Genomic DNA, 23,591 nt, shown 5'->3' with positions numbered 1-23,591 from the left:
GAGACCCATGAGTAGTCAGATAGGAGCTTTCCTAATCATCTCATGTTTCTAAGGAATCATGGCTATTCTGTGAAGGTTGTCTTTGTGCTCATGTGGAAATCAGGAAGAAGATTGTGAATTTGCAGAATTCATTGAAATTATGTTTGTAGATGTAGGTTTAAATTCTCGCATAGGAATATGGGAGATTAAGTGGAAGCTATAAATTCTTTCATACAGGGTCAACTAACTGCATGACCCAATGTTCTCCATGTTTTCTTAAATGCTGATGGGTTTTTCATTTCTAGAAAATCAATGCTAGAATATCCATAAATTGCCCCTTGTTCCATGTTCCCTGTTCTCAGCCACTGTACCATGCCCCGGAAGCTGTTGTGAGGTGGTTTGAACCATTTTGGAAGTGTGACTCTGGCCTTGAAGGAAGACTGTGGCTCAAGGAATCCTTTTGTATTTTTCTAGCATCTTTTTTTCATTGTGTGTAGAGATGATCGATGCTTTCTATTCTGAAATCAGTTACGAATTTTCATAGAGATGGGCATTTTATTTCAAGAGAAATGAGATTCAAATTAGTTTTCACATTTTATATGTCTTTCAGGAGAAATGTATTTCATCATTTTGGGGGAGAAAACTATTTCTTCTCATTCTTTCTTTTTGGGGGCTTTCTTTCATTTCTATCTTCTCTTTTTCTCTCCTTCCTTTTAAGGACTTAACATTTACCTTTTATTTAATTTTTTTATCCTTCCCCCCTGATTTCCTTCCTTCTTCTTCAATTAATTCCTTCAAAAATATTCTTTAACAAGAAGAATTTTTGGGTAATTTTTGATCATATCCACAAAGTCGAGGGACATCCAAGTCAGGGCCATGAACAAAAGATCATCATAAAGTCTGTGTTATAGAGAAGAAATCTGCCTACTAAGATGCAACAAACAGGAAAAGGTGAAACCCTTCGGAATTTTGAGAATAAACATTCCAATTGAGATCTTCACCAACTTATGTAGGAGAAGTCATGGTACATGAGGCTTGGTATATCAATAATTTTCAAACTTCGATTAAAGAAAAAGTATATGAGGTCCTTGGGTAACAATGGAAGGAGTAATGCCTGTATGATATAGCTCTTACCACTTGAGCTCTGGTATACCCTGTTAAATGTGTTATTTTATGAGCAAGACATGACTGAAGGGAGATTCCTAGTTTGGAATTTGACCTCCTCCAGAGCTTTAAGGAAGTTTCTAAGCCCCAAGACTCCATTTGTAAGGAAGGACACTGAAATGGTTTTATTCTCTCCCCCTTCCTTCCTTGTACCAGATTCTAATCTGTCTTTGACACTGGTGAATGGAATGGACAGATGCCAAGGGCGAGTTGAAGTGTTGTACCAGGGATCCTGGGGCACTGTCTGTGATGATGACTGGGATTTGAATGATGCCAACGTTGTCTGCAGACAGCTGGGCTGTGGATATGCTGTGTCTGCTCCAGGAAATGCTCGATTTGGTCAGGGCAATGGCAGCATTGTCCTGGACGATGTGCGGTGTTCTGGATATGAATCCTACCTGTGGTACTGCCCCCACAGGGGGTGGCTCTCCCACAACTGTCAGCATTCTGAAGATGCCAGTGTCATCTGCTCAGGTATTGTCCCTGGGAAACATGTGTTTCTCCTTTTCTAGAGTGGATCCTGACAGGGGAACAATTTCCTGCTGACTGAGAGTCTTCTCTTGAGCACATTGAGAGTTTTTCCTCCTCAGAAATGCCCACAAGTTCACCATAGTCAAAGAGGACTGGGGATCAGTGAGCCCTAGACTTCAGGAAAGAACTTGAGTTATCTTTCCAAAGCAGTTTATTCGCTTCTCCTTCACTATTTGTAATAGCATGTTGTTCAAGGTAAAGAGTGCTCAGAGAAAGGGTAGAGATGGCAAGACAGAGCCCTAGTTTTGGAGTCAGAGACTCAGCTGAAAACGGTGACTCTGTCTCATTTGTGGGACCTCAGCAAGTTACCTCATCCTGCTGGACCACTTTCCTCTTAGGCCCAGGGAAAAGGACAGACTAGATAGCTTTTAATACATCTTTTAGCTATAAATGTATTATCCTGTCATCCTACCACATATATCCCTTGGTAATTCCTTGAAAATTCCAAAAAAATTTCAAAAAATTCAAAATTTCAGAATCCAGTTTCTTTTTCCTTCTCAAGGGGAGGGAATATTCCTTTAAATCTGATCAAGGTAAAGCACTATGGACATCAAAAACCTTTATCAGATAGAGATTATGTATATGGGCTCTTTAGAGAGCTCTCTTTGGAAAATAACTTTCCTTCCCTTTCAGTTGAAAGAAACAGGTATGGTGCTTTGCCCTGGTGGCACAATTACCAAACATAATGACCTGATTGCTCAGATAAAAAAAAAACCTCTTTTTTAATTGCACTCAGTTTCCTGATCTAGATTCAAGGAAGACTAGAGCTCCAAGGATCATTCAAGGACCCCTAAGCCACCTTATACACACTGTAGATGAGGAAAGTGATTCCCAGACATGTTAAGGGAGAAGCCAAAGATCATCTTGCTGGTAGGGGGCAAAGAGCTGGGAATAAAAATGGATTTCTTGCTTTTTCTGTAAAATGCCCTTAGCTCTTAGTTCTAGACCCCTCATTTGGCCTTACTGGACTTGAGAGTGGGGAGAGATGCATGTTCAGAGCTAAGATGGTGGAATAATGGATGCTCAGCTCACCCAAAGTCTCCAAATACCCCAAAATAGGAAACCAAGTGCTTGTAGACAAAAGAAAGCTGGAGGGACAAGTCAGCCTGGGCTGAGAGGGGAGGGTAGACCACTGAGGGCCACATTGTGGGGAGTTGGTAGAGCCCACAGTAGGCCATCGTTTCTGAGGCAACAAACAGCAGACAAGAAACAGCCCAAGATGCTGAGATCTCTGGGAAGGGAACTTGAGAGCCTGGAGCAGCCTTATGTTCAGTCTGAAGTAATGGCAGAGCAAGGGAGCAGCCTAATGCCAGCCCTCCCCACTTCCACATGGCCAGAGATAATGAATGGCCAGAGTGGGGAGGAGATCAACAGGGAAAGATAAAGTAGGGGGAGCAGAATTCAGTTGGAAAAACTGCTCTGAGACTCCCCACTAGATTCCAGCTGGTCCACATGCTGGAAGTGCCCACTGAAGAGCGTAATGACAGCTAGAGCTACCTCCAGCACCAGAGAAGGCTACACTACAACCAAGAATCCTATACTCAGTGAAACTGAGCATGACTCCCCAGCAGAAAAGTGTTCTATTTTATGAAATGGAAGACTTCCAGGTATTCCTAACTAAAAAGAAAACAGAACTTAAAAGGAAATTTGATGACCCAATCCAGAACTCTGGAGAAGCATAAAAAGAGAAACAGAAAAGTGAAAACTTAAGGATTTCAAAAAGAGCCTGAACAACCCTGAGCTAAGTTTATTGTAATCATGATTCCATCAATGTATGTGGTGGTCTAGTTGGCTTCTGGGTTCTTTCCAGATTTCCAATGCTATGACTGTGTGAATTTGCTTTTGATCCTTTGTGATTTCTGTTATGTATATGCCTTAATAGTTTCTTAGTGGTTTGGGAGTATAAACTTTTTGTTCTCACCTAGAACTTGTCTCTAAAATGTATTCCCATTTGTCCTTTTCTCTCTTATTGAAGCCAGTACAACAAATCTACCAACCAACAGTAAGTCTGATTTCTTTCTTATTCAATATCATTACTTTTTTAAATTAAAAAAAACTTATTTCATTAGTACTATAATGAGATGATGCTTCTCTCAGTGTACTGATATCTGTGAGTATAAGTTCTTTATTGTTAGAAATGTTAATTAATTAATTTAGAATATTTTCCATGGTTACAAGATTCATGTTCTTTTCCTGCCCCTAATCGCCTTCCAGTAGCCAACCCACAGTTCTTCTGGGTTTTCCATGTTTCATTGTTCAAGTCCCATTTCTGTACCATTAATATTGGCACTATGGTGATCATTTAAAGTCTATATCCCCAATCATAACCCCATAGGTTCTTATTATTGATGCTGTGGCTTTTCTTTTGTGTTTCTATTCCCACCATTCTTCCTCTGACTCTTGGTAGTTTTCTTTCTCATAAGTCTCTCCAAATTGTCCTTAATTATTGCACTGTTGCTAGTAGAGAATTCCATTACATTTGTTTGTACCACAGTGTATTTGTCTCTGTGTAAATGTTCTCCTGGTTCTGCTCCTCTCACTCTTCATCAATTCCTGGTGGTCATTCCAGTTCACATGGAATTCTTCCAGTTCATTATTCCTTTGAGCACAATAGTATTCCATTACTAGTAAATACCATAATTTGTTCAGCCATTCCCCAATTGAAGGGCATCCCCTGATTTTCCGTTTTTTTTTTTTGCCACCACAAAGAGTGCAACTACAAATATTTTGGTATAAATCTTTTTCCTCATGATCTCTTTAGAGTACCAAGCCAGCAGTGCTATGGCTGGATCAAAGGGCAGGCAGTCTTTAGAGCCCTTTGGGCATAGTTCCAAATTGCCTTCCCAAATGGCTAGATTAATTCTCAACTCTACCAGCAATGCTTTAATGTCCCAATTTTGCTACAATCCCTCCAACATTCATTACTTCCCTTTCATGTGACTATATATTTTAAAATATATGCCTTCTGAGCCTACAAAAGAAAGTTATTGGAATGGGGACAAAAGGGAAGAGGAAAAAGAAGAGTGTATAAAGAAAACAGTAAGGGAGGGGAGGAGAGAGGTAAGGAAAGAATGAAATAAGGGGATATAGGAAAAAGGAATGAAGTTAGGGAAGAAAGAAAGGAAGGAAAAGACAACCAAGAGAAATATGAATGGAAGGAAATTTAGTCCTACATTAAATGAAAGGAAAACATTTCTATAGAAATATAATTAACATCTGAATGATGATCTTGTTTATCCTACATAAATTAATATTCAGCAACTCACATCCAAAATAATTCCTATGTACAGTTTCAAATCAGATTGCCTTTCCATGTTCTAGGAATAATTAATATCTGGAAAGTGGCAAAGTTGCAGGGGGATTACACATTCCATCCTCCAGCTCCATGTGAGGGTCTTTTTTGTAAGATGGTTCAACCCAATCTTATGTATGACAGGTTCTGAATCACAGCCCAATAGTTAACAATCATGAATTGGAACAGTTAGTAGATATCCTAGCATCACTTTTTTGAACCAAAATGGTTTAGCTGTGAATGATGAAATATGAGGCATTGTGGGCCATGCAAAAACACCAGATTCAAGATTTTGAAGTCTGTGGGAATATCTGACATTCTCATATGTATGTCTATACCTGAATGGAGGGCATCTTCTTATTGATCTCCTTCCCTAGGAAAAAAAATGTAGCATTTAGGAGTTGTCCTCCTGACTGTCCTCTTTCCCTCCTGGCAACGATCAACTTAAAGCTAAATTGTCAATCTGTCAGAATGGGAATGATCTTGTCAGAAACAATGTCAGCTTTATCTATACAAAACAGTCTAGATCCTGAAGTCAGATAACTTTAGGAGATCTTGTGTTGGAAGTCTGGATCTTCAGCAAAATATTCTCAGAAGTAGACCATTAATTATTTCCAGGGTTATCTATTATAACATTAATAATGGGAATATCTGACACTGTCCACATTTATATGTACACATGAAGTTATAATGATTTAACATTTTCATAATATCTTGCATAAAGTCTTACATTTGATCATCTCTGATGGTCCTTTGTTTCATGATCTAAAAGTCATAGTAAGTAAGAGCTTGAAAGATCAGGGAAGGATCTGTTTTCCAACTCTCTTATTTGCCGAGTTTCAACCAGCTTTTTACTGACTGAATAGAGATCAGAATTTGAGTTTCCTGTTTCTCATGTCTTACATGTGCCTCTCAATTGGCCCTTGCTTGCACTGGTTCTTGGATAAGGTGGGCTCTGTACTCAGTCTTCACTGTCATGTAGGTAAGAGTAGTCAATTTTATCTGGCCAGACAATCTGCCAGTATAGTCCAGTGATACCCACCCTCCCTTTTAAATGAGCAATCCTTCTGTGGCTTTCTTAGAAAGGCTTCAAGGACAGATTGGAAAACCATTTGTTGGCTATGTTAGCATAGATTCTGTGCATGTAGCCTTTGGTCTAGATTCCTTGTAGAATCCCTACAAAATCTCAAATTCTGTGAACATGAATGATATGAGATGTATGTCTATATATGTATATTTTAATATATATATATATATGCAGATCTACTTGTTCTTACTCTTGATTCCTGCCTCTAAATTATATCCATGTCTGATTTAACCTTCTTCCTTTCATAGTTCCCTCCAGACCAAATTATCCGACCCCAGGTACGTCTGATTCCTTTCTTATTCAGTATCATGGCATATGAGAAAAAATACCTGCTTCATTTGCTAGTGCTCTAGTGAGATGTTGCTTTTCCTCTTTGCAGAGGTGCCCAGGAGATGAGCACAGGCTATGCTAAGAACATTTTGCCCAAAGTAGTACTGTTTTTGTCTGAATAATCTGCCTGGGAAGGGAAATGGGTTCAGATCCTTCCCTTTGGCAAAGGTTCTTTATGGCTCCCATTGGTTGAGTTAAGATTTGTTCTTTCAATTCCTTGAGTTTTACAAATATTGGTACAGAAAAAGTTCTACCTTGAATGTGAAAATATCCAATTTTTATTTTATTGTGTTCAGCCTTTTTAATTTTTGACCTTTATGTTATTATTATGTAAATATACTTATTACTGAATATTATTAATCTTATTATTGTTATGTGATTCAATGTAAAGCTCTCTTTTCTATGGTTTATAAATTTCAGGTTTTCTTGATTTCTTTCACCTCTTCTCATCGCATGTAGTCTCCAATTGCTTTTTCCTGTCTCCTGGCCTCTTTTCCTTCCTCCTCATTCTTCTCTCCTCTTTCCTTCCCTTCTTTCCTCTTTCCTTAGTATTATACTATACAGTGAACTTTGACTTACTTTAGCGATTTACTAATGCCTTTAATCTTAGTACATCATTAGATGCCATGGTTTCCACCAGTTAACTGCCAAGTTCTTATCTCTTAAATTTGTAATTTCAATGATTTTCATTCTTTCTTCTTTTCTTTCTTTCATAATCTCCCTTCTTCTCTTTTTCTCTTTTCCCATCCTACTACTTTCCAATCTCATCTTTTCCCCTTGTCATTTTTCCCTTTCCTCTGTGAGCTTTGCTCTTGCTTTGCTATGCTTGCTCTTCTATTCCATTGCCCTTTACAGATGCTTGTAATGTTCCAGCTTACTAAAGAAATGTCTTAATTTCCACAATATTTGCACTGAATTCAGTCTTCTCATTATCTCCCCCCAAAAAGTGAGGCCCAGAAAAGATAAGAAAACACTACTTACCTAGAATATTGTGTCCTCCTTTCTGAGGGACTTTTTCTGATGGTCATATTTGTGGCAGTAAACAGGAGAGTGAGCAGTGATGTTGAGGGGACATCCTTTCATCACTCATTGAATTTATACTTTTCTCTTATAGTAGGAACAACATTTCCAAGAACTGATTTCACGACAGAGACAACAACATCTGGACCAAGTAATTTTTTTGATCTTTTCATTTTCTTTTTGTGATTTTGTTTTGGGTTTAGACAGAAAAATGTATTGGTAGAGAGGGACAAGGATCTTTTACATTTCAAATGATTCAATTAAATTAAATTTATTCCTCATACATTTGTTAAAGACCTCCTGTTTTCAACACCCATGCTCAGGATTACAAGCACAAATGCATAAATGCAACCATCCCTATCTTCAAAGGGTCTGTAGTTTGATAGGATATCTGGTTCATGCATGTTAGGATACAAGATAAGTTGAGATAGATAGAACTGATGAAGGGATAATGGATGGCTTCAAAATAGAGAGTACAGCTTAAAGACAATTAAGGATTCTGAAAGTCAGAGATGATGAGAGTGTACATTGAAGGAGAAAGGAACAACTTTCATGAATATAAGGAGGTATAAGATAAAGTCTTGCAAATCTTGGGCTTTTGGACTCATGTCCTCTCATCTAACATTAACTCAGTTTTGAAATATACTCTTTATGTCCATATCGCTATCTCGGTATAGATCATGTCATCCTCAATATTAACTGATTATTGTTAATTTAAATTTTCTTAAATTTCTTAAATTTTAAAAATCAATTTAATTTAAAACAATATGAATTCAGTATTAACTAAACTCATAAGCTCTCTCTTATAGCCTATGCTTTTATCTTTTTTGTCCCTAATCAAAGATGAACATTTAGTCACTACTAATAATGAATTGTAGAATATATTTACTTTTTTGCTTTTACGTTGCATGTGCTTGCCATTAGATCTCATGCTTAGCACGATGGCATATATTTCTATGAGTATTTCAATGGAGACTCTGGTTCCAAATCAAATAATTCCCTCCATGTCACCCTACCCAACCTTCATTGGGTGAAATTGGTCACTATGGACCATGATGTGGGAAAGATTTTAGAAATGATTTCCTGCACTAACTAGTACTTATTATTTCTTCTTATGATGGGAGATTGAATTTAAGCTCATGACCCCATGACCACTTTTAATTTTTGCTTTTTTAAAAGTACCTAGGGGACAAATCATGAGAGACCCATGAGTAGTCAGATAGGAGCTTTCCTAATCATCTCATGTTTCTAAGGAATCATGGCTATTCTGTGAAGGTTGTCTTTGTGCTCATGTGGAAAACAGGAAGAAGATTGTGAATTTGCAGAATTCATTGAAATTATGTTTTTAGATGTAGGTTTAACTTCTCGTATAGGAATATGGGAGATTAAGTGGAAGCTATAAATTCTTTCATACAGGGTCAACTAACTGCATGACCCAATGTTCTCCATGTTTTCTTAAATGCTGATGGGTTTTTCATTTCTAGAAAATCAATGCTAGAATATCCATAAATTGCCCCTTGTTCCATGTTCCCTGTTCTCAGCCACTGTACCATGCCCCGGAAGCTGTTGTGAGGTGGTTTGAACCATTTTGGAAGTGTGACTCTGGCCTTGAAGGAAGACTGTGGCTCAAGGAATCCTTTTGTATTTTTCTAGCATCTTTTTTTCATTGTGTGTAGAGATGATCGATGCTTTCTATTCTGAAATCAGTTACGAATTTTCATAGAGATGGGCATTTTATTTCAAGAGAAATGAGATTCAAATTAGTTTTCACATTTTATATGTTTTTCAGGAGAAATGTATTTCATCATTTTGGGGGAGAAAACTATTTCTTCTCATTCTTTCTTTTTCGGGGCTTTCTTTCATTTCTATCTTCTCTTTTTCTCTCCTTCCTTTTAAGGACTTAACATTTACCTTTTATTTAATTTTTTTATCCTTCCCCCCTGATTTCCTTCCTTCTTCTTCAATTAATTCCTTCAAAAATATTCTTTAACAAGAAGAATTTTTGGGTAATTTTTGATCATATCCACAAAGTCGAGGGACAACCAAGTCAGGGCCATGAACAAAAGATCATCATAAAGTCTGTGTTATAGAGAAGAAATCTGCCTACTAAGATGCAACAAACAGGAAAAGGTGAAACCCTTCAGAATTTTGAGAATAAACATTCCAATTGAGATCTTCACCAACTTATGTAGGAGAAGTCATGGAACTTGAGGCTTGGTATATCAATAATTTTCAAACTTCGATTAAAGAAAAAGTATATGAGGTCCTTGGGTAACAATGGAAGGAGTAATGCCTGTATGATATAGCTCTTACCACTTGAGCTCTGGTATACCCTGTTAAATGTGTTATTTTATGAGCAAGACATGACTGAAGGGAGATTCCTAGTTTGGAATTTGACCTCCTCCAGAGCTTTAAGGAAGTTTCTAAGCCCCAAGACTCCATTTGTAAGGAAGGACACTGAAATGGTTTTATTCTCTCCCCCTTCCTTCCTTGTACCAGATTCTAATCTGTCTTTGACACTGGTGAATGGAATGGACAGATGCCAAGGGCGAGTTGAAGTGTTGTACCAGGGATCCTGGGGCACTGTCTGTGATGATGACTGGGATTTGAATGATGCCAACGTTGTCTGCAGACAGCTGGGCTGTGGATATGCTGTGTCTGCTCCAGGAAATGCTCGATTTGGTCAGGGCAATGGCAGCATTGTCCTGGACGATGTGCGGTGTTCTGGATATGAATCCTACCTGTGGAACTGCCCCCACAGGGGGTGGCTCTCCCACAACTGTCAGCATTCTGAAGATGCCAGTGTCATCTGCTCAGGTATTGTCCCTGGGAAACATGTGTTTCTCCTTTTCTAGAGTGGATCCTGCCAGGGGAACAATTTCCTGCTGACTGAGAGTCTTCTCTTGAGCACATTGAGAGTTTTTCCTCCTCAGAAATGCCCACAAGTTCACCATAGTCAAAGAGGACTGGGGATCAGTGAGCCCTAGACTTCAGGAAAGAACTTGAGTTATCTTTCCAAAGCAGTTTATTCACTTCTCCTTCACTATTTGTAATAGCATGTTGTTCAAGGTAAAGAGTGCTCAGAGAAAGGGTAGAGATGGCAAGACAGAGCCCTAGTTTTGGAGTCAGAGACTCAGCTGAAAACGGTGACTCTGTCTCATTTGTGGGACCTCAGCAAGTTACCTCATCCTGCTGGACCACTTTCCTCTTAGGCCCAGGGAAAAGGACAGACTAGATAGCTTTTAATACATCTTTTAGTTATAAATGTATTATCCTGTCATCCTACCACATATATCCCTTGGTAATTCCTTGAAAATTCCAAAAAAATTTCAAAAAATTCAAAATTTCAGAATCCAGTTTCTTTTTCCTTCTCAAGGGGAGGGAATATTCCTTTAAATCTGATCAAGGTAAAGCACTATGGACATCAAAAACCTTTATCAGATAGAGATTATGTATATGCACTCTTTAGAGAGCTCTCTTTGGAAAATACCCTTCCTTCCCTTTGAGTTGAAAGAAACAGGTATGGTGCTTTGCCCTGGTGGCACAATTACCAAACATAATGACCTGATTGCTCAGATAAAAAAAAAAAACCTCTTTTTTAATTGTACTCAGTTTCCTGGTCTAGATTCAAGGAAGACTAGAGCTCCAAGGATCATTCAAGGACCCCTAAGCCAACTCATACGAACTGTAGATGAGGAAAGTGATTCCCAGACATGTTAAGGGAGAAGCCAAAGATCATCTTGCTGGTAGGGGGCAAAGAGCTGGGAATAAACATGGATTTCTTGCTTTTTCTGTAAAATGCCCTTAGCTCTTAGTTCTAGACCCCTCATTTGGCCTTACTGGACTTGAGAGTGGGGAGAGATGCTTGTTCAGAGCTAAGATGGTGGGATAATGGATGCTTTGCTCACCCAAAGTCTCCAAATACCCCAAAATAGGAAACCAAGTGCTTGTAGACAAAAGAAAGCTGGAGGGACAAGTCTCCCTGGGCTGCGAGGGGAGGGTAGACCACTGAGGGCCACATTGTGGAGAGTTGGTAGAGCCCACAGTAGGCCAGCGTTCCTGAGGCAACAAACAGCAGACAAGAAACAGCCCAAGACGCTGAGATCTGTGGGAAGGGAACTTGAGAGCCTGGAGCAGCCTTATGTTCAGTCTAAAGTAATGGCAGAGCAAGGGAGCAGCCTATTGCCAGCCCTCCCCACTTCCACATGGCCAGAGATAATGAATGGCCAGAGTGGGGAGGAGATCAACAGGGAAAGATAAAGTAGGGGGAGCAGAATTCAGTTGGAAAAACTGCTCTGAGACTCCCCACTAGATTACAGCTGGTCCACATGCTGGAAGTGCCCACTGAAGAGCGTAATGACAGCTAGACCCACCTCTAGCACCAGAGAAGGCTACACTACAACCAAGAATCCTATACTCAGTGAAACTGAGCATGACTCCCCAGCAGAAAAGTGTTCTATTTTATGAAATGGAAGACTTCCAGGTATTCCTAACTAAAAAGAAAACAGAACTTAAAAAGGAAATTTGATGACCCAATCCAGAACTCTGGAGAAGCATAAAAAGAGAAACAGAAAAGTGAAAACTTAAGGATTTCAAAAAGAGCCTGAACAACCCTGAGCTAAGTTTATTGTAATCATGATTCCATCAATGTATGTGGTGGTCTAGTTGGCTTCTGGGTTCTTTCCAGATCTCCAATGTTATGATTGTGTGAATTTGCTTTTGATCATTTTTGATTTCTGTTATGTATATGCCGTAATGATTACTTAGTGGTTTGGGAGTTTTTTTCGTCTTTTTGTTCTCACCTAGAACTTGTCTCTAAAATGTATTCCCATTTGTCCTTTTCTCTCTTGTTGAAGCCAGTACAACAAATCTACCAACCAACAGTAAGTCTGATTTCTTTCTTATTCAATATCATTACTTTTTTAAATTTAAAGAAACTTATTTCATTAGTACTATAATGAGATGATGCTTCTCTCAGTGTACTGATATCTGTGACTATAAGTTCTTTATTGTTAGAAATGTTAATTAATTAATTTAGAATATTTTCCATGTTTACACAATTCATGTTCGTTCCCTGCCCTGCCATAATCCCCCTCTAGTAGCCAACACCCAATTCCTCTGACTTTTCTATGTGTCATTGCTCAAGACCAATTTTTTTTTATCATTAATATTGGCACTATGGTGATAATTTAAAGTCTGTATCCCCAATCAAATCCCCATTGGCCCGTGTCATTGAGCAGTTGTTTTTCTTTTGTTTTTTTCTGTTCCTCTTGGTAGTTTTCTTTCTCATAAGTCCCTCCAAATTGTCCTTAATCATTGCACTGCTTCTAGAGAGAAGTCCATTACATTCCATTTTACCACAGTGTATTTGTCTCTGTGTACAATGTTCTCCTGGATCAGCTCCTCTCACTCTGCATCAATTCCTGGAGGTCATTCTAGTTCTCATGGAATTTTTCCAGTTCATTGTTCCTTTGAGCACAATAGTATTCCATTACTAGTAGATACCGTAATTTGTTCAGTCATTCCCCAATTGAAGGGGATTCCCTGATTTCTATTTTTTTTTTTTGCCACCACAAAGTGCTCAGCTACAAATATTTTGGTATAAATCTTTTTACTCATGATCTCTTTAGGGTTCAAAGCCAGCAGTGCTATGGCTGGATCAAAGGGCAGACATTGGGGGCAGCTGGGTAGCTCAGTGGATTGAGAGCCAGGCCTAGAGAAGGGAGGTGCTAGGTTCAAATCTGAACTCAGAGACTTCCCAGCTGTGTGACCCCGGACAAGTGACTTGACCCCCATTGCCTAGCCCTTACCACTCTTCTGCCTTGGAACCAATACACAGCATTGACTCCAAGACAGAAGGTGAGGTTTTTTTTTTGCTTGTTTTTTTAAGGTAGGCAGTGATGTAGCACCCTTTGGGCATAGTTCCAAATTGCCTTCTAGATTGGCTGGTTCAATTTACAACTCCACTAGCAATGTCTTAATGTGCCAATTCTGCCACAACCCCTCTAACATTCAATACTTCCCTCTGGTGTGTGACTATAAGTTTAAAATATATGCCTTTTGAGCCTAGAAAAAAGAGTTATTGGAATGGGGATAAAGGGTACAAGGAGGAAGAAGAAGAATGGATAAAGAAAAATGAAAGTGAGGGAAGGAGAGAGGAAAGGAAAGGATGGAATAAGGGGAGATAGAATAAATCAATGAAGTTAGGGAAGAAAGAAATGAAGGAAAAGACAACCAAGAGAAATATGAATGGAAGGAAATTTACTCCTCCATGAATGAAAGGAAAACATTTCTATAGAAATGTGATTAACATCTGAATGGTCATCTTGTTTATCCCACATAAATTAGTATTCAGCTACTCACATTCACAATAATTCGTATGTACAGTTTTAAGCCAGATGGCATTTCCATATTCTAGGAATAATGAATATTTGAAGAGTAGGAAAGTTGCACTGAGATTACATGTTCCATCCTCCAGGTCTTTGGTGAGGGACTTTTTTGTAAGAGGATTTTAAACTCAATCTTATGTATGACAGTTTCTGAGTCACAGCACAATAGTTAACACTCAAGAATTGGAACAATTAGTAGATATCCTGGCATCACTTTCTTAAACCAAAATGGTTCAGCTGTGAATGATGAAATATGAGGCATTGTGGGCCATGCAAAAACACCAGACTCAAGATTTTGAAGTCTGTGGGAATATCTGACATTCTCATATGGATGTCTAAACCTGAACATAGGTCATCTTCTTACTGACTTCCCTCCCTGGGGAAAAAAATGTAGCATTTAGGAGTTGTCCTCCTGACTGTCCTCTTTCCCTCCTGGCAATGATCAACTTAAGGCTAAATTGTCAATCTGTCAGAATGGGAATGATCTTGTCAGAAACAATGTCAGCTTTATCTTTACAAAACAGTCTAGATCCTGAAGTCAGATACCCTTAGGAGATCTTGTGTTGGAAGTCTGGATCTTCAGCAAAATATTCTCAGAAGTAGACCATTAATTATTTCCAGGATTATCTATTATAACATTAATAATGGTCATATCTGACACTATCCACATTTATATGTACACATGAAGTTATAATGATTTAACATTTTCATAATATCTTGCATAAAGTCTTACATTTGATCATCTCTGATGGTCCTTTGTTTCATGATCTAAAAATCATAGTAAGTAAGAGCTTGAAAGATCAGGGAAGGATCTGTTTTCCAACTCTCTTATTTGCTGAGTTTCAACCAGCTTTTTACTGACTGAATAGAGACCAGAATTTGAGTTTCCTGTTTCTCATGTCTTACATGTGCCTCTCAATTGGCCCTTGCTGGCACTGGTTCTTGGATAAGGTGGGCTCTGTACTCAGTCTTCACTGTCATGTGGGTAAGAGTAGTCAATTTTATCTGGCCAGACAATCTGCCAGTATAGCCCAGTGATAGCCACCCTCCCTTTTAAATGAGCAATCCTTCTGTGGCTTTCTTAGAAAGGCTTCAAGGACAGATTGGAAAACCATTTGTTGGCTATATTAGCATAGATTCTGTGCATGTAGCCTTTGGTCTAGATTCCTTGTAGAATCCCTGCAAAATCTCAAATTCTGTGAATATGAATGATATGAGATGTATGTCTATATATGTATATATATATATCCAGATCTACTTGTTCTTACCTTTGATTCCTGCTTCTAAATTATATCCATGTCTGATTTAACCTTCTTCCTTTTATAGTTACCTCCAGACCAAATTATCCGACCCCAGGTACGTCTGATTCCTTTCTTATTCAGTATCATGGCATATGAGAAAAAAATACCTGCTTCATTTGCTAGTGCTCTAGTGAGATGTTGCTTTTCTTCTCTGCAGAGGTGCCCAGGAGATGAGCACAGGCTATGCTAAGAACATATAGCCCAAAGTAGTACTTCTTCCGTCTGAATAATCTTCCTGGGAAGGGAAATGGGTTCAGATCCTTTCCTTTGGCAAAGGCTCTTTATGGTCCCATTGCTTGAGTTAGGATTTGTTCTTTCAATTCCTTTAGTTTTACAAATATTGGTACAGAGAAAGTTCTACCTCGAATGTGAAAATGTCCAATTTTTATATTATTGTGTTCAGCCTTTTTAATTTTTGACCTTTATGTTATTATTATGTAAATATACTTATTACTGAATATTATTAATCTTATTATTATGTGATTCAAGGTAAAGCTCTCTTTTCACTGTATAAATTTCAGGATTTCTTGATTTCTTTCACCTCTTCTTCTCATCTCCTGTAGTCTCCAGTTGCCTTTGTCCTGTCTCCCTGCCTCTTTTCTTTCCTCCTCATTCTTCTCTCCTCTTTCCTTCCCTTATTTCCTCTTTCCTTAGTATTATACTATACAGTGAACTTTGACTTACTTTAGTGATTTACTAATGCCTTTAATCTTAGTACATCATTAGATGCCATGGTTTCCACCAGTTAACTGCCAAGTTCTTATCTCTTAAATTTGTAATTTCAATGATTTTCATTCTTTCTTCTTTTCTTTCTTTCATAATCTCCCTTCTTCTCTTTTTCTCTTTTCCCATCCTACTACTTTCCAATCTTATCCTTTCCCCTTTTCATTTTCCCTTTCCTATGTGAGCTTTGCTCTTGCTTTGCTATGCTTGCTCTTCTATTCCATTGCCCTCTACAGATACTTGTAATATTCCAGCTTACTAAAGAAATGTCTTAATTTCCACAATATTTGCACTGAATTCAGTCTTCTCATTATCTCCCCTCAAAAAGTGAGGCCCAGAAAAGATAAGAAAACACTACTTACCTAGAATATTGTTTCCTCCTTTCTGAGGGAGTTTTTCTGATGGTCCTATTTGTGGTAGTAAACAGGAGAGTGAGTAGTGATGTTGAGGGGACACCCTTTCATCCCTCATTGAATTTATGCTTTTCTCTTATAGTAGGAACAACATTTCCAAGAACTGATTTCACGACAGAGACAACAACATCTGGACCAAGTAATTTTTTCGATATTTTCATTTTGTGAATTTGTTTTGGGTTTAGACAGAATAAAAGTATTGGTAGAGAGGGACAAAGATCTTTTACATTTCAAAATGATTCAATTCAATTAAATTTATTCCACATACATTTATTAAAGACCTCCTGTATTCAACAGAAATGCTCAGGATTAGAAGCACAAATGCCAAAATGCAACTATCCCTATGGGCATTTTGTTTCAAGAGAAATGAGGTTCAAATTAGTTTTCACATTTTATGGTTCTTTCCAGAGAAATTTATTTCTTCATTTTTGGGGGGAATATTGTTTCTGCTTATTCTTTTTAGAGGCTTTCTTTCATTTCTATCTTCTCTTTTTCTCTCCCTCCTTTTAAGGACTTAACATTTACCTTTTATTTTATTTTTTTATCCTCCCCCCCCCATTTCCTTCTTTCTTCTTCAATTAATTCCTTCAAATATATTATTTCACAAAAAGTATTTTTTGGTAATGTTTTGATCATATTCGCAAAGTGGAGGGACATCCAAGTCAGGGCCATGAACAAAAGATCATCTTAATGTCTGTGTCATAGTGAAGAAATTCTGCTTACTAAGATGCAACAAACAGGAAAAGGTGAAACCTTTCAGAATTTTGAGAATAAACATTCCATTTGAGATCTTCACCAACTTATGTAGGATAAGTCATGGGACATGAGGCTTGGTATATCAATAGTTTGCTAACTTTGATTAAAGAAAAAGTATATGAGGTCCTTGGGTAATAAAGGAAGGAGTAATGCCTGTATGATATAGCTCTTACCACTTTAGCTCTGGTATACCCTGTTAAATGTGTGATTTTATGAGCAAGACATGACTGAAGGGAGATTCCTAGTTTGGAATTTGACCTCCTCCAGAGCTTTAAGGAAGTTTCTAAGCCCCAAGACTCCATTTGTAAGGAAGGACACTGAAATGGTTTTATTCTCTCCCCCTTCCTTCCTTGTACCAGATTCTAATCTGTCTTTGACACTGGTGAATGGAATGGACAGATGCCAAGGGCGAGTTGAAGTGTTGTACCAGGGATCCTGGGGCACTGTCTGTGATGATGACTGGGATTTGAATGATGCCAACGTTGTCTGCAGACAGCTGGGCTGTGGATATGCTGTGTCTGCTCCAGGAAATGCTCGATTTGGTCAGGGCAATGGCAGCATTGTCCTGGACGATGTGCGGTGTTCTGGATATGAATCCTACCTGTGGAACTGCCCCCACAGGGGGTGGCTCTCCCACAACTGTCAGCATTCTGAAGATGCCAGTGTCATCTGCTCAGGTATTATCTCTCAGGAAAACAGCATCTCTTCCTTTTCTGGTAAAGCTTCTACCTTGTAAGAGGAGGCTCTTTTCCCCTTTTTACATTAACAGCTATCCAATGTCCCAAGACTTACATGAGGAAATCTATTAGATACATGCCCAAACTACTTGTTTAATTTGATGGAACCTGCCTGACTACTTTGTTGTATCAATAGTGTTGATTTTCACCTCCTGTTCTTTTGAATTATTCCTATTCTTATTCTTCTTTTTTATCATTTTCCTAAAACATTTATCTGACAATGTCATTCCCTATTGTAATAGTGAGAGGGACTTAGCAAAGGGAAGGAACCACTGAACAGCTGTTTGGGGACTGAATTCTAAGTGGAACTTCCTCTTTCTTTCCCTGAGCTGGACTGTTATCAATGGAGTCAGGCAGTTTAGTCTACAGAGTAAGTCTGTTCTCCCACAGCCTCCTTCTTAACTGATCTATGGAAATTCCCCTACTACTACATAAACTCTGAATTAAACTCTGGTGTAACTCAAAGCGTCTAATTTATTGGAGAATAGGGTTTTTGAAAGAATAGGAAAGGAAGAGAAAGGGTAGAGGGAAAGAGGAAAGTCCCTAATATTTCTCTCCTAATGTAACTCTTGAGGATTTGATCAAGGGAAATTGATGAGGTCTAAGCTCTGGGTTCCCCTCAGGGAAAAAAGAGTCTTTATCCCCCAAATTAGCTTCAGTAGATAATTGAGATCTTCATTCAATTCAAGCAACAGGATTTTGAGATTGGTACTTTTCCCACCCAGCTCCACAGAGTCCCAGATAAGAAGTTTTCTCTTTGACTCCAAGTGCTTTTGAACTTGGATGTAACTCCCCCACAGGTCTTGTGATGGTTCCATTTGCCCCTCTTCTGAAACATCTCTTCAAACTTCATATTTTTTCTTTGCTCTTGGTCATCCTCTTATTCACACTATTCAACAACTCCCTTTGGTGGAACATGAAGAAAACACATGTATTAACCACCTACTATGTTTCAGATCCTCCGCTAATATTTCATTTTACCTTCACAACAACCCTATGATGAAAATGTTATTATAGTATTTTTCCTAGTTGAGTAAACTGAGGCATACCAAGGTGAAATGAATTCCATAGGGTCACGAAGTTAGTAACTGTCTGAGGCTGGATTTGAACTCAAGCCATCCTGACTTCAGACTCTGAGCTCTAACCACTGGGTCATCTAGGTGTTTCTGCTTCCTATCATCTGAATGATCCAAATAAGCTTCTTTGGCATATGAACCCGATCTCTTCCTTTCTTCTTAATAATTACCTTTATCCATTCACTACATTCTAGCTATCATAGTCCACTTGCCTTTCCTTAAATACAATGCTGTATTTCCTTCTCTGTTCCTTTTGTACTCCCACCTCTCCTCTGCCTACCTCTGGCTTCTCTAATTCCTTTAAGACTATTGCAAAACCATCTTCTGCAGGAGGTGCTTCTTGCTCTATTTATTAACTTCTCCCGCCACTTCCCCTTACCAAGTTTACCTTCCATCTATCCTACATGTAGCCTGTGTATATGAGGTGTTCAGAGAAGGCTAGTTCCTCTGGTGTGAGGACTTGCTAAGCCCTTTTCAGGATTGCTTTCTTTCTTTGGTGTCCACCTGCCACCCAGTTCTCCTTTGTGGCTCTAAGAGTTGTGTGTGGCACAGCTGCCACACCATGGTAAACTGTCTTGACAAAGTGACTAAGCTGGGTCTAGGGTAACAAACAGGATTCATATTCATTGGTGAGTTATCAGGGTGTCTAGGCATGCAAAGACTTTCTCCAATGGAAGGGATGGATGAGAACATCTTGTTCCAACTGCCATGAAAGCAGCAAAAAAGCATGTACTGTGCAGTGCTCAGTTTGGCTTCAAAGATGCCAAGATCGTCCACTGCATCCTGGGCCATCACCAGCTATCTTGACATTTGTCTTGTCAGTGGCCCTCAACTTGATGCAACTCTGCCTCATTTAAATCCAATCTATACATGAGGCAAAAGACATCACTGGTGATATCATTTTGGTCCTCTTCAAATACAAAGGTCAAGAACCAACCAATCTTTATATAGACCAATTTATGAATATATTGTCATTTTTAATAGAATATGAGCTCCTTAAAGTCATGGATTTATGTTTTTTTGCTCTTTCTTCATCTTCTCCATATCTTAGCTTTATACATAGTAGCTGCTTAATAGACAGATACTTGTTGATAGATCTGAGGCATCCAACCAAGCAAAATGTCCTCTATAGCATATCATTATGTTTAATTCTTTGACTTTATCTTTCTTACAGAATCCACAACAGCAATTCCAACAACCCCTGGTAAGTCTATTTCCTTTTGTAGTCAGGATCAAGGTTTCCTGCTTTAGTGACACCTTCATCTTTACTAGTGATCAGGACAATGGTGCTTTTCTCTTACTGGAATGAGCAGAGATCATGTAAAGAACTCTCTGTTACAGCCCCTGGGTACTTACTTCTTCTGACTGACCCCTCTAGGGGACATTGATAGTCCTTACCTATTGGTCTAATTCTATTGACTGAGTTCATTCATTTTTGCATTATTTTGGTTTGGAATTTGTCATTATAATTCTTTTAATTTTAGGAATATTGCAAACAAAAAGTTTCTTTATAAGATGAGATCACATTTAATTTTAATCTTAAATTACCAGATTATAACTAAGTTCCCATGTCTGTCATTCTTGATGCATGAAATTTATAAGTTTAGCTGCTTTTCTTGCTTTTGTTGTTAAACTACAATTTAATATGTACTGAATCATTGTCAGATTCTTAAACAAACAACAAAAGTTTTCATTCTTTTTGATTACAAACTCCTTTAGAGAAATCAGTCCATGAGGTCACATTTCTGTTGCTCCCTACCAACTTAAAGAACCCTGAGCACTTAATTTTTATCTGTTTGCATGCTTGCCTCACTATGTCTTCCTTTTTCTTCAATCTTAAAATAGTTTTGTTTTTCTTTTTCTAGATTGGTGGAATCCAACAACCACATATGGTAAGCTCCAATTTCATAAGTCCTTGATCCAGAGAAAAGAAAAGTTCAAATAGCAACAGGCTTTGTGGCCAATCTTGATGAAGATATACAAATATTCTAGAATAATAATATTAGCATTAGCATTTGCTTGATAAAGTAAATGAAGAACTCAGTGTTGGATGTTCAACCCTTCCTAATCTCATTTGTTTTTCCAATTTTAGGAATCAGAGGGGAACAGAAAAAGGATAAATCCACATTACTGTGTTTATTGGATCTACTGCTTTCACTATAACAACTGCTTTCTTCCCCTACCCAAAATACCCAGAAAAAACTTAAAACTTAATTCTTTGAAAGCCTCAGGTCTGAATTCTGAGAATTTAACCATGGTATAAGGCCTATATTATGTATCTCAGTTGAACTATGATTTTCCAAAACCTTGACTTCTTTAAAAAAAAACAAAACCCTTACCTTCAGTCTTAGAATCAACACTAAGTATTTATTCTAAGGTAGAAGAGCAGTAAAGACTAGGCAAATGGGGTAAATGATTTTCCCAAGGTCTCACAAGTAGGAAGTATCTGAGGTCAAATTTGAAGTCAGAACCTTATCTTCAGACTTGGCTCTCCATCTATTGACCTACCTAGCTGCGCCCCAAACATTTATTTCTATAAATTTCATCTATCTTGGATGATGTCCATTGTTTTTTTCCCCTTTCATTTGAGCTTTAGCTTGAGCATTGATCAGTGTTCTATATTTTGTTGGAGATCAATAGGCTGGAAATTTGATCCAAGTAATGTTTCTATAATAATGACATATTCAACCTGAGTTATGCACAAAATTTTCCCCTTTGAGAATCATGAATTTTGGAAAACAAACTTTCTGAGCTCTGGTCTTGGAATGAGAGAATCAGGATTTAAGTTTGTGTTCTTAGAATTGTTATACATTATGGACAAGTCACTTAACTTATTTGAGTCTTAGTTCTTCATTTGTAATATGGAGATAATATTAATAGCTGCACCATCAACTTCATTAGATTCTGAGGGAAGTAGTTTGTTTTTTAGAAATAGATTTTATTTGCATCTTTTGTTTTTACATATCCGTTTTCTTCTATATCCCTTCCCCTCTCCTATTCCTATACCTTATGGCAATTTAATTTTTTAAAAAGGAGAGAAAAAAATCAGAAAAACCAATCAACATATTGAAAAAAAATTCTGATGTAATATTCCTCAGAGGCCATCTAGTGTAACCAGTGCTCATGCAAGAATTGCTTATACAATGTATTCAATAAGTGCTCATCTAATTTTTCAAACATCTATGGAGGGGCAGGAAATAGAAATCTCTCCAGGTAGCCCACTTCCATTTTGGATAGCTGTTTTTATTATTAGGTTCTTTTCTTCAAGCATCTTTCAGTCATGTCTTTCTCTTTGAGACACTATTCAGGGTTTTCTTAGCAAAGATACTAGAGTGGATTCCATAACCTTCTCTAGCTCATTTTAGAAATGAGGAAACTGAGACAAACAGATTTGTCCAGAGTCACAAAACTAGTATCTAAGGCTTGATATGAACTCAGGAAGACGAGCCTTCCTGACTCCAGACCTGGCACTCTACCCTCTGTGCCAATTAGCTGGCAAGTTCCACCAAGCCATAATATATCTTTTTGAAGTTTTCAACTAGTGCTTCTATTTCTTCCTTTGAGAGAGAGCAAAACCAGTTTCATCCCTTAAATACTTTAATCCAACTATTAAGTCCCCTTTAAGGATTCCCTTCTCTAGCCTAAGTAGCCCCAAATTTCTTTAACAGATTTTTATGGCATCTTATTTTATGGCATATCTCAAGGCACTTCACTATTCTGGTTCTTTGACTACTCTTCCTTCCCTTGTATTAATGCCCTTCCTACCCCATGACAGGTTTGGAATGCATACTCCTTGTGATGGCATTATCAAGTAATCTTATTCAAATTTAAAGCATTTTGACCATTTGAAAACAAATGGAATTGATAAAAACTGGAGAAAAGCATGGAAATTTTCTTTTGTTAAAATAGTAAAGTACTCAGCAAGGGTCAGCTGGTATTGTGCCACCATCCCGGAAAGGATCAGGATTAAGCTCTGGGCATTTGTCTGTGTCTCACTGTCTGTCTGTATGTGTGTACCTACATAGGTAGGACTTATAGGATGCTGTTGTGATTTCTAAATGTCCATTTAGGGATTTTTTTTTGAATTTTTGATACTTTCCAGGGCAACCCTTTCATTATTGTTTTGTCAGGGTAAACTATAGCCAAAAGGCCAATTGTCCAGCCCATTGCCTAAATTTGTACTGCCTGGGGCTAAGTATGGTTTTTATATTTTTAAATAAAGTTTTATGGATCCAGATTAAGGAGCATCATCTTCTTTTTAAACAAAGAATATTAAAACTACCACTGCAGGTGTCTGCAAATTATGGCCCACAGGTCAAATATATCTGGAAGCTAAAATCAGCCTTACATTTTAAAATATAATAAAACTTTATATAAAAATGTAAAAAAATAATTCCTAAACTTGCAGGCCAAAAAAAGCAGGTGGTTGTCTGAATTTGTCCCTTACTGCTGTGGTTCTAATCTTTTTTTTTTTTTTAAGAATTATACTCCTTAATCTGAATCAATAAACTTCTTTTTTTTTTAAATCTTAACCTTTAGTCTTAGTATCAATTCTAAGATAGAAGAGTGGCAAAGACTAGACAATTGGGATAGAGCGACTTGGTCATGGTCTCAAAGTCAGGAAAATAGTTGAGTTCAGATTTGAATTTGGGTCCTCCTGACTCCAGACCTAGAACTCTATTCACAGGGATATTTAGCTACATCAATATATATTTTTAAATTTTGTTTCTACTGGCAATTAGTTTGTTTGGATTTACAACTATTCACTTTCTCAGGCACTTTTGAGATATTTA

At 37.9% G+C, this 23,591-nt stretch overlaps 1 protein-coding gene across 3 annotated transcripts in view; it reads left to right on the top strand.

Annotated features, from left to right (window-relative positions):
- Positions 1-23,591, top strand: part of DMBT1 (deleted in malignant brain tumors 1) — a 91,668-nt gene that overhangs the window by 43,259 nt on the left and 24,818 nt on the right. For all 3 annotated transcript variants that reach the window (XM_016427572.2, XM_016427574.2, XM_016427573.2), the window contains 11 exons: positions 1,300-1,617; positions 3,650-3,676; positions 6,302-6,331; positions 7,498-7,554; positions 9,903-10,220; positions 12,260-12,286; positions 15,119-15,148; positions 16,312-16,368; positions 17,345-17,662; positions 19,973-20,002; positions 20,664-20,690. In XM_016427572.2, coding sequence (XP_016283058.2) covers positions 1,300-1,617; positions 3,650-3,676; positions 6,302-6,331; positions 7,498-7,554; positions 9,903-10,220; positions 12,260-12,286; positions 15,119-15,148; positions 16,312-16,368; positions 17,345-17,662; positions 19,973-20,002; positions 20,664-20,690 — 1,239 coding nt within the window. The remainder of the gene's footprint in view (positions 1-1,299; positions 1,618-3,649; positions 3,677-6,301; positions 6,332-7,497; positions 7,555-9,902; positions 10,221-12,259; positions 12,287-15,118; positions 15,149-16,311; positions 16,369-17,344; positions 17,663-19,972; positions 20,003-20,663; positions 20,691-23,591) is intronic.

Source organism: Monodelphis domestica, chromosome 1 (assembly GCF_027887165.1).
Source record: "Monodelphis domestica isolate mMonDom1 chromosome 1, mMonDom1.pri, whole genome shotgun sequence".
Lineage (NCBI taxonomy): Eukaryota > Metazoa > Chordata > Mammalia > Didelphimorphia > Didelphidae > Monodelphis > Monodelphis domestica.
Note: the sequence above shows the minus strand (reverse complement) of the source record. Positions and strands in the feature narration are given on the sequence as shown.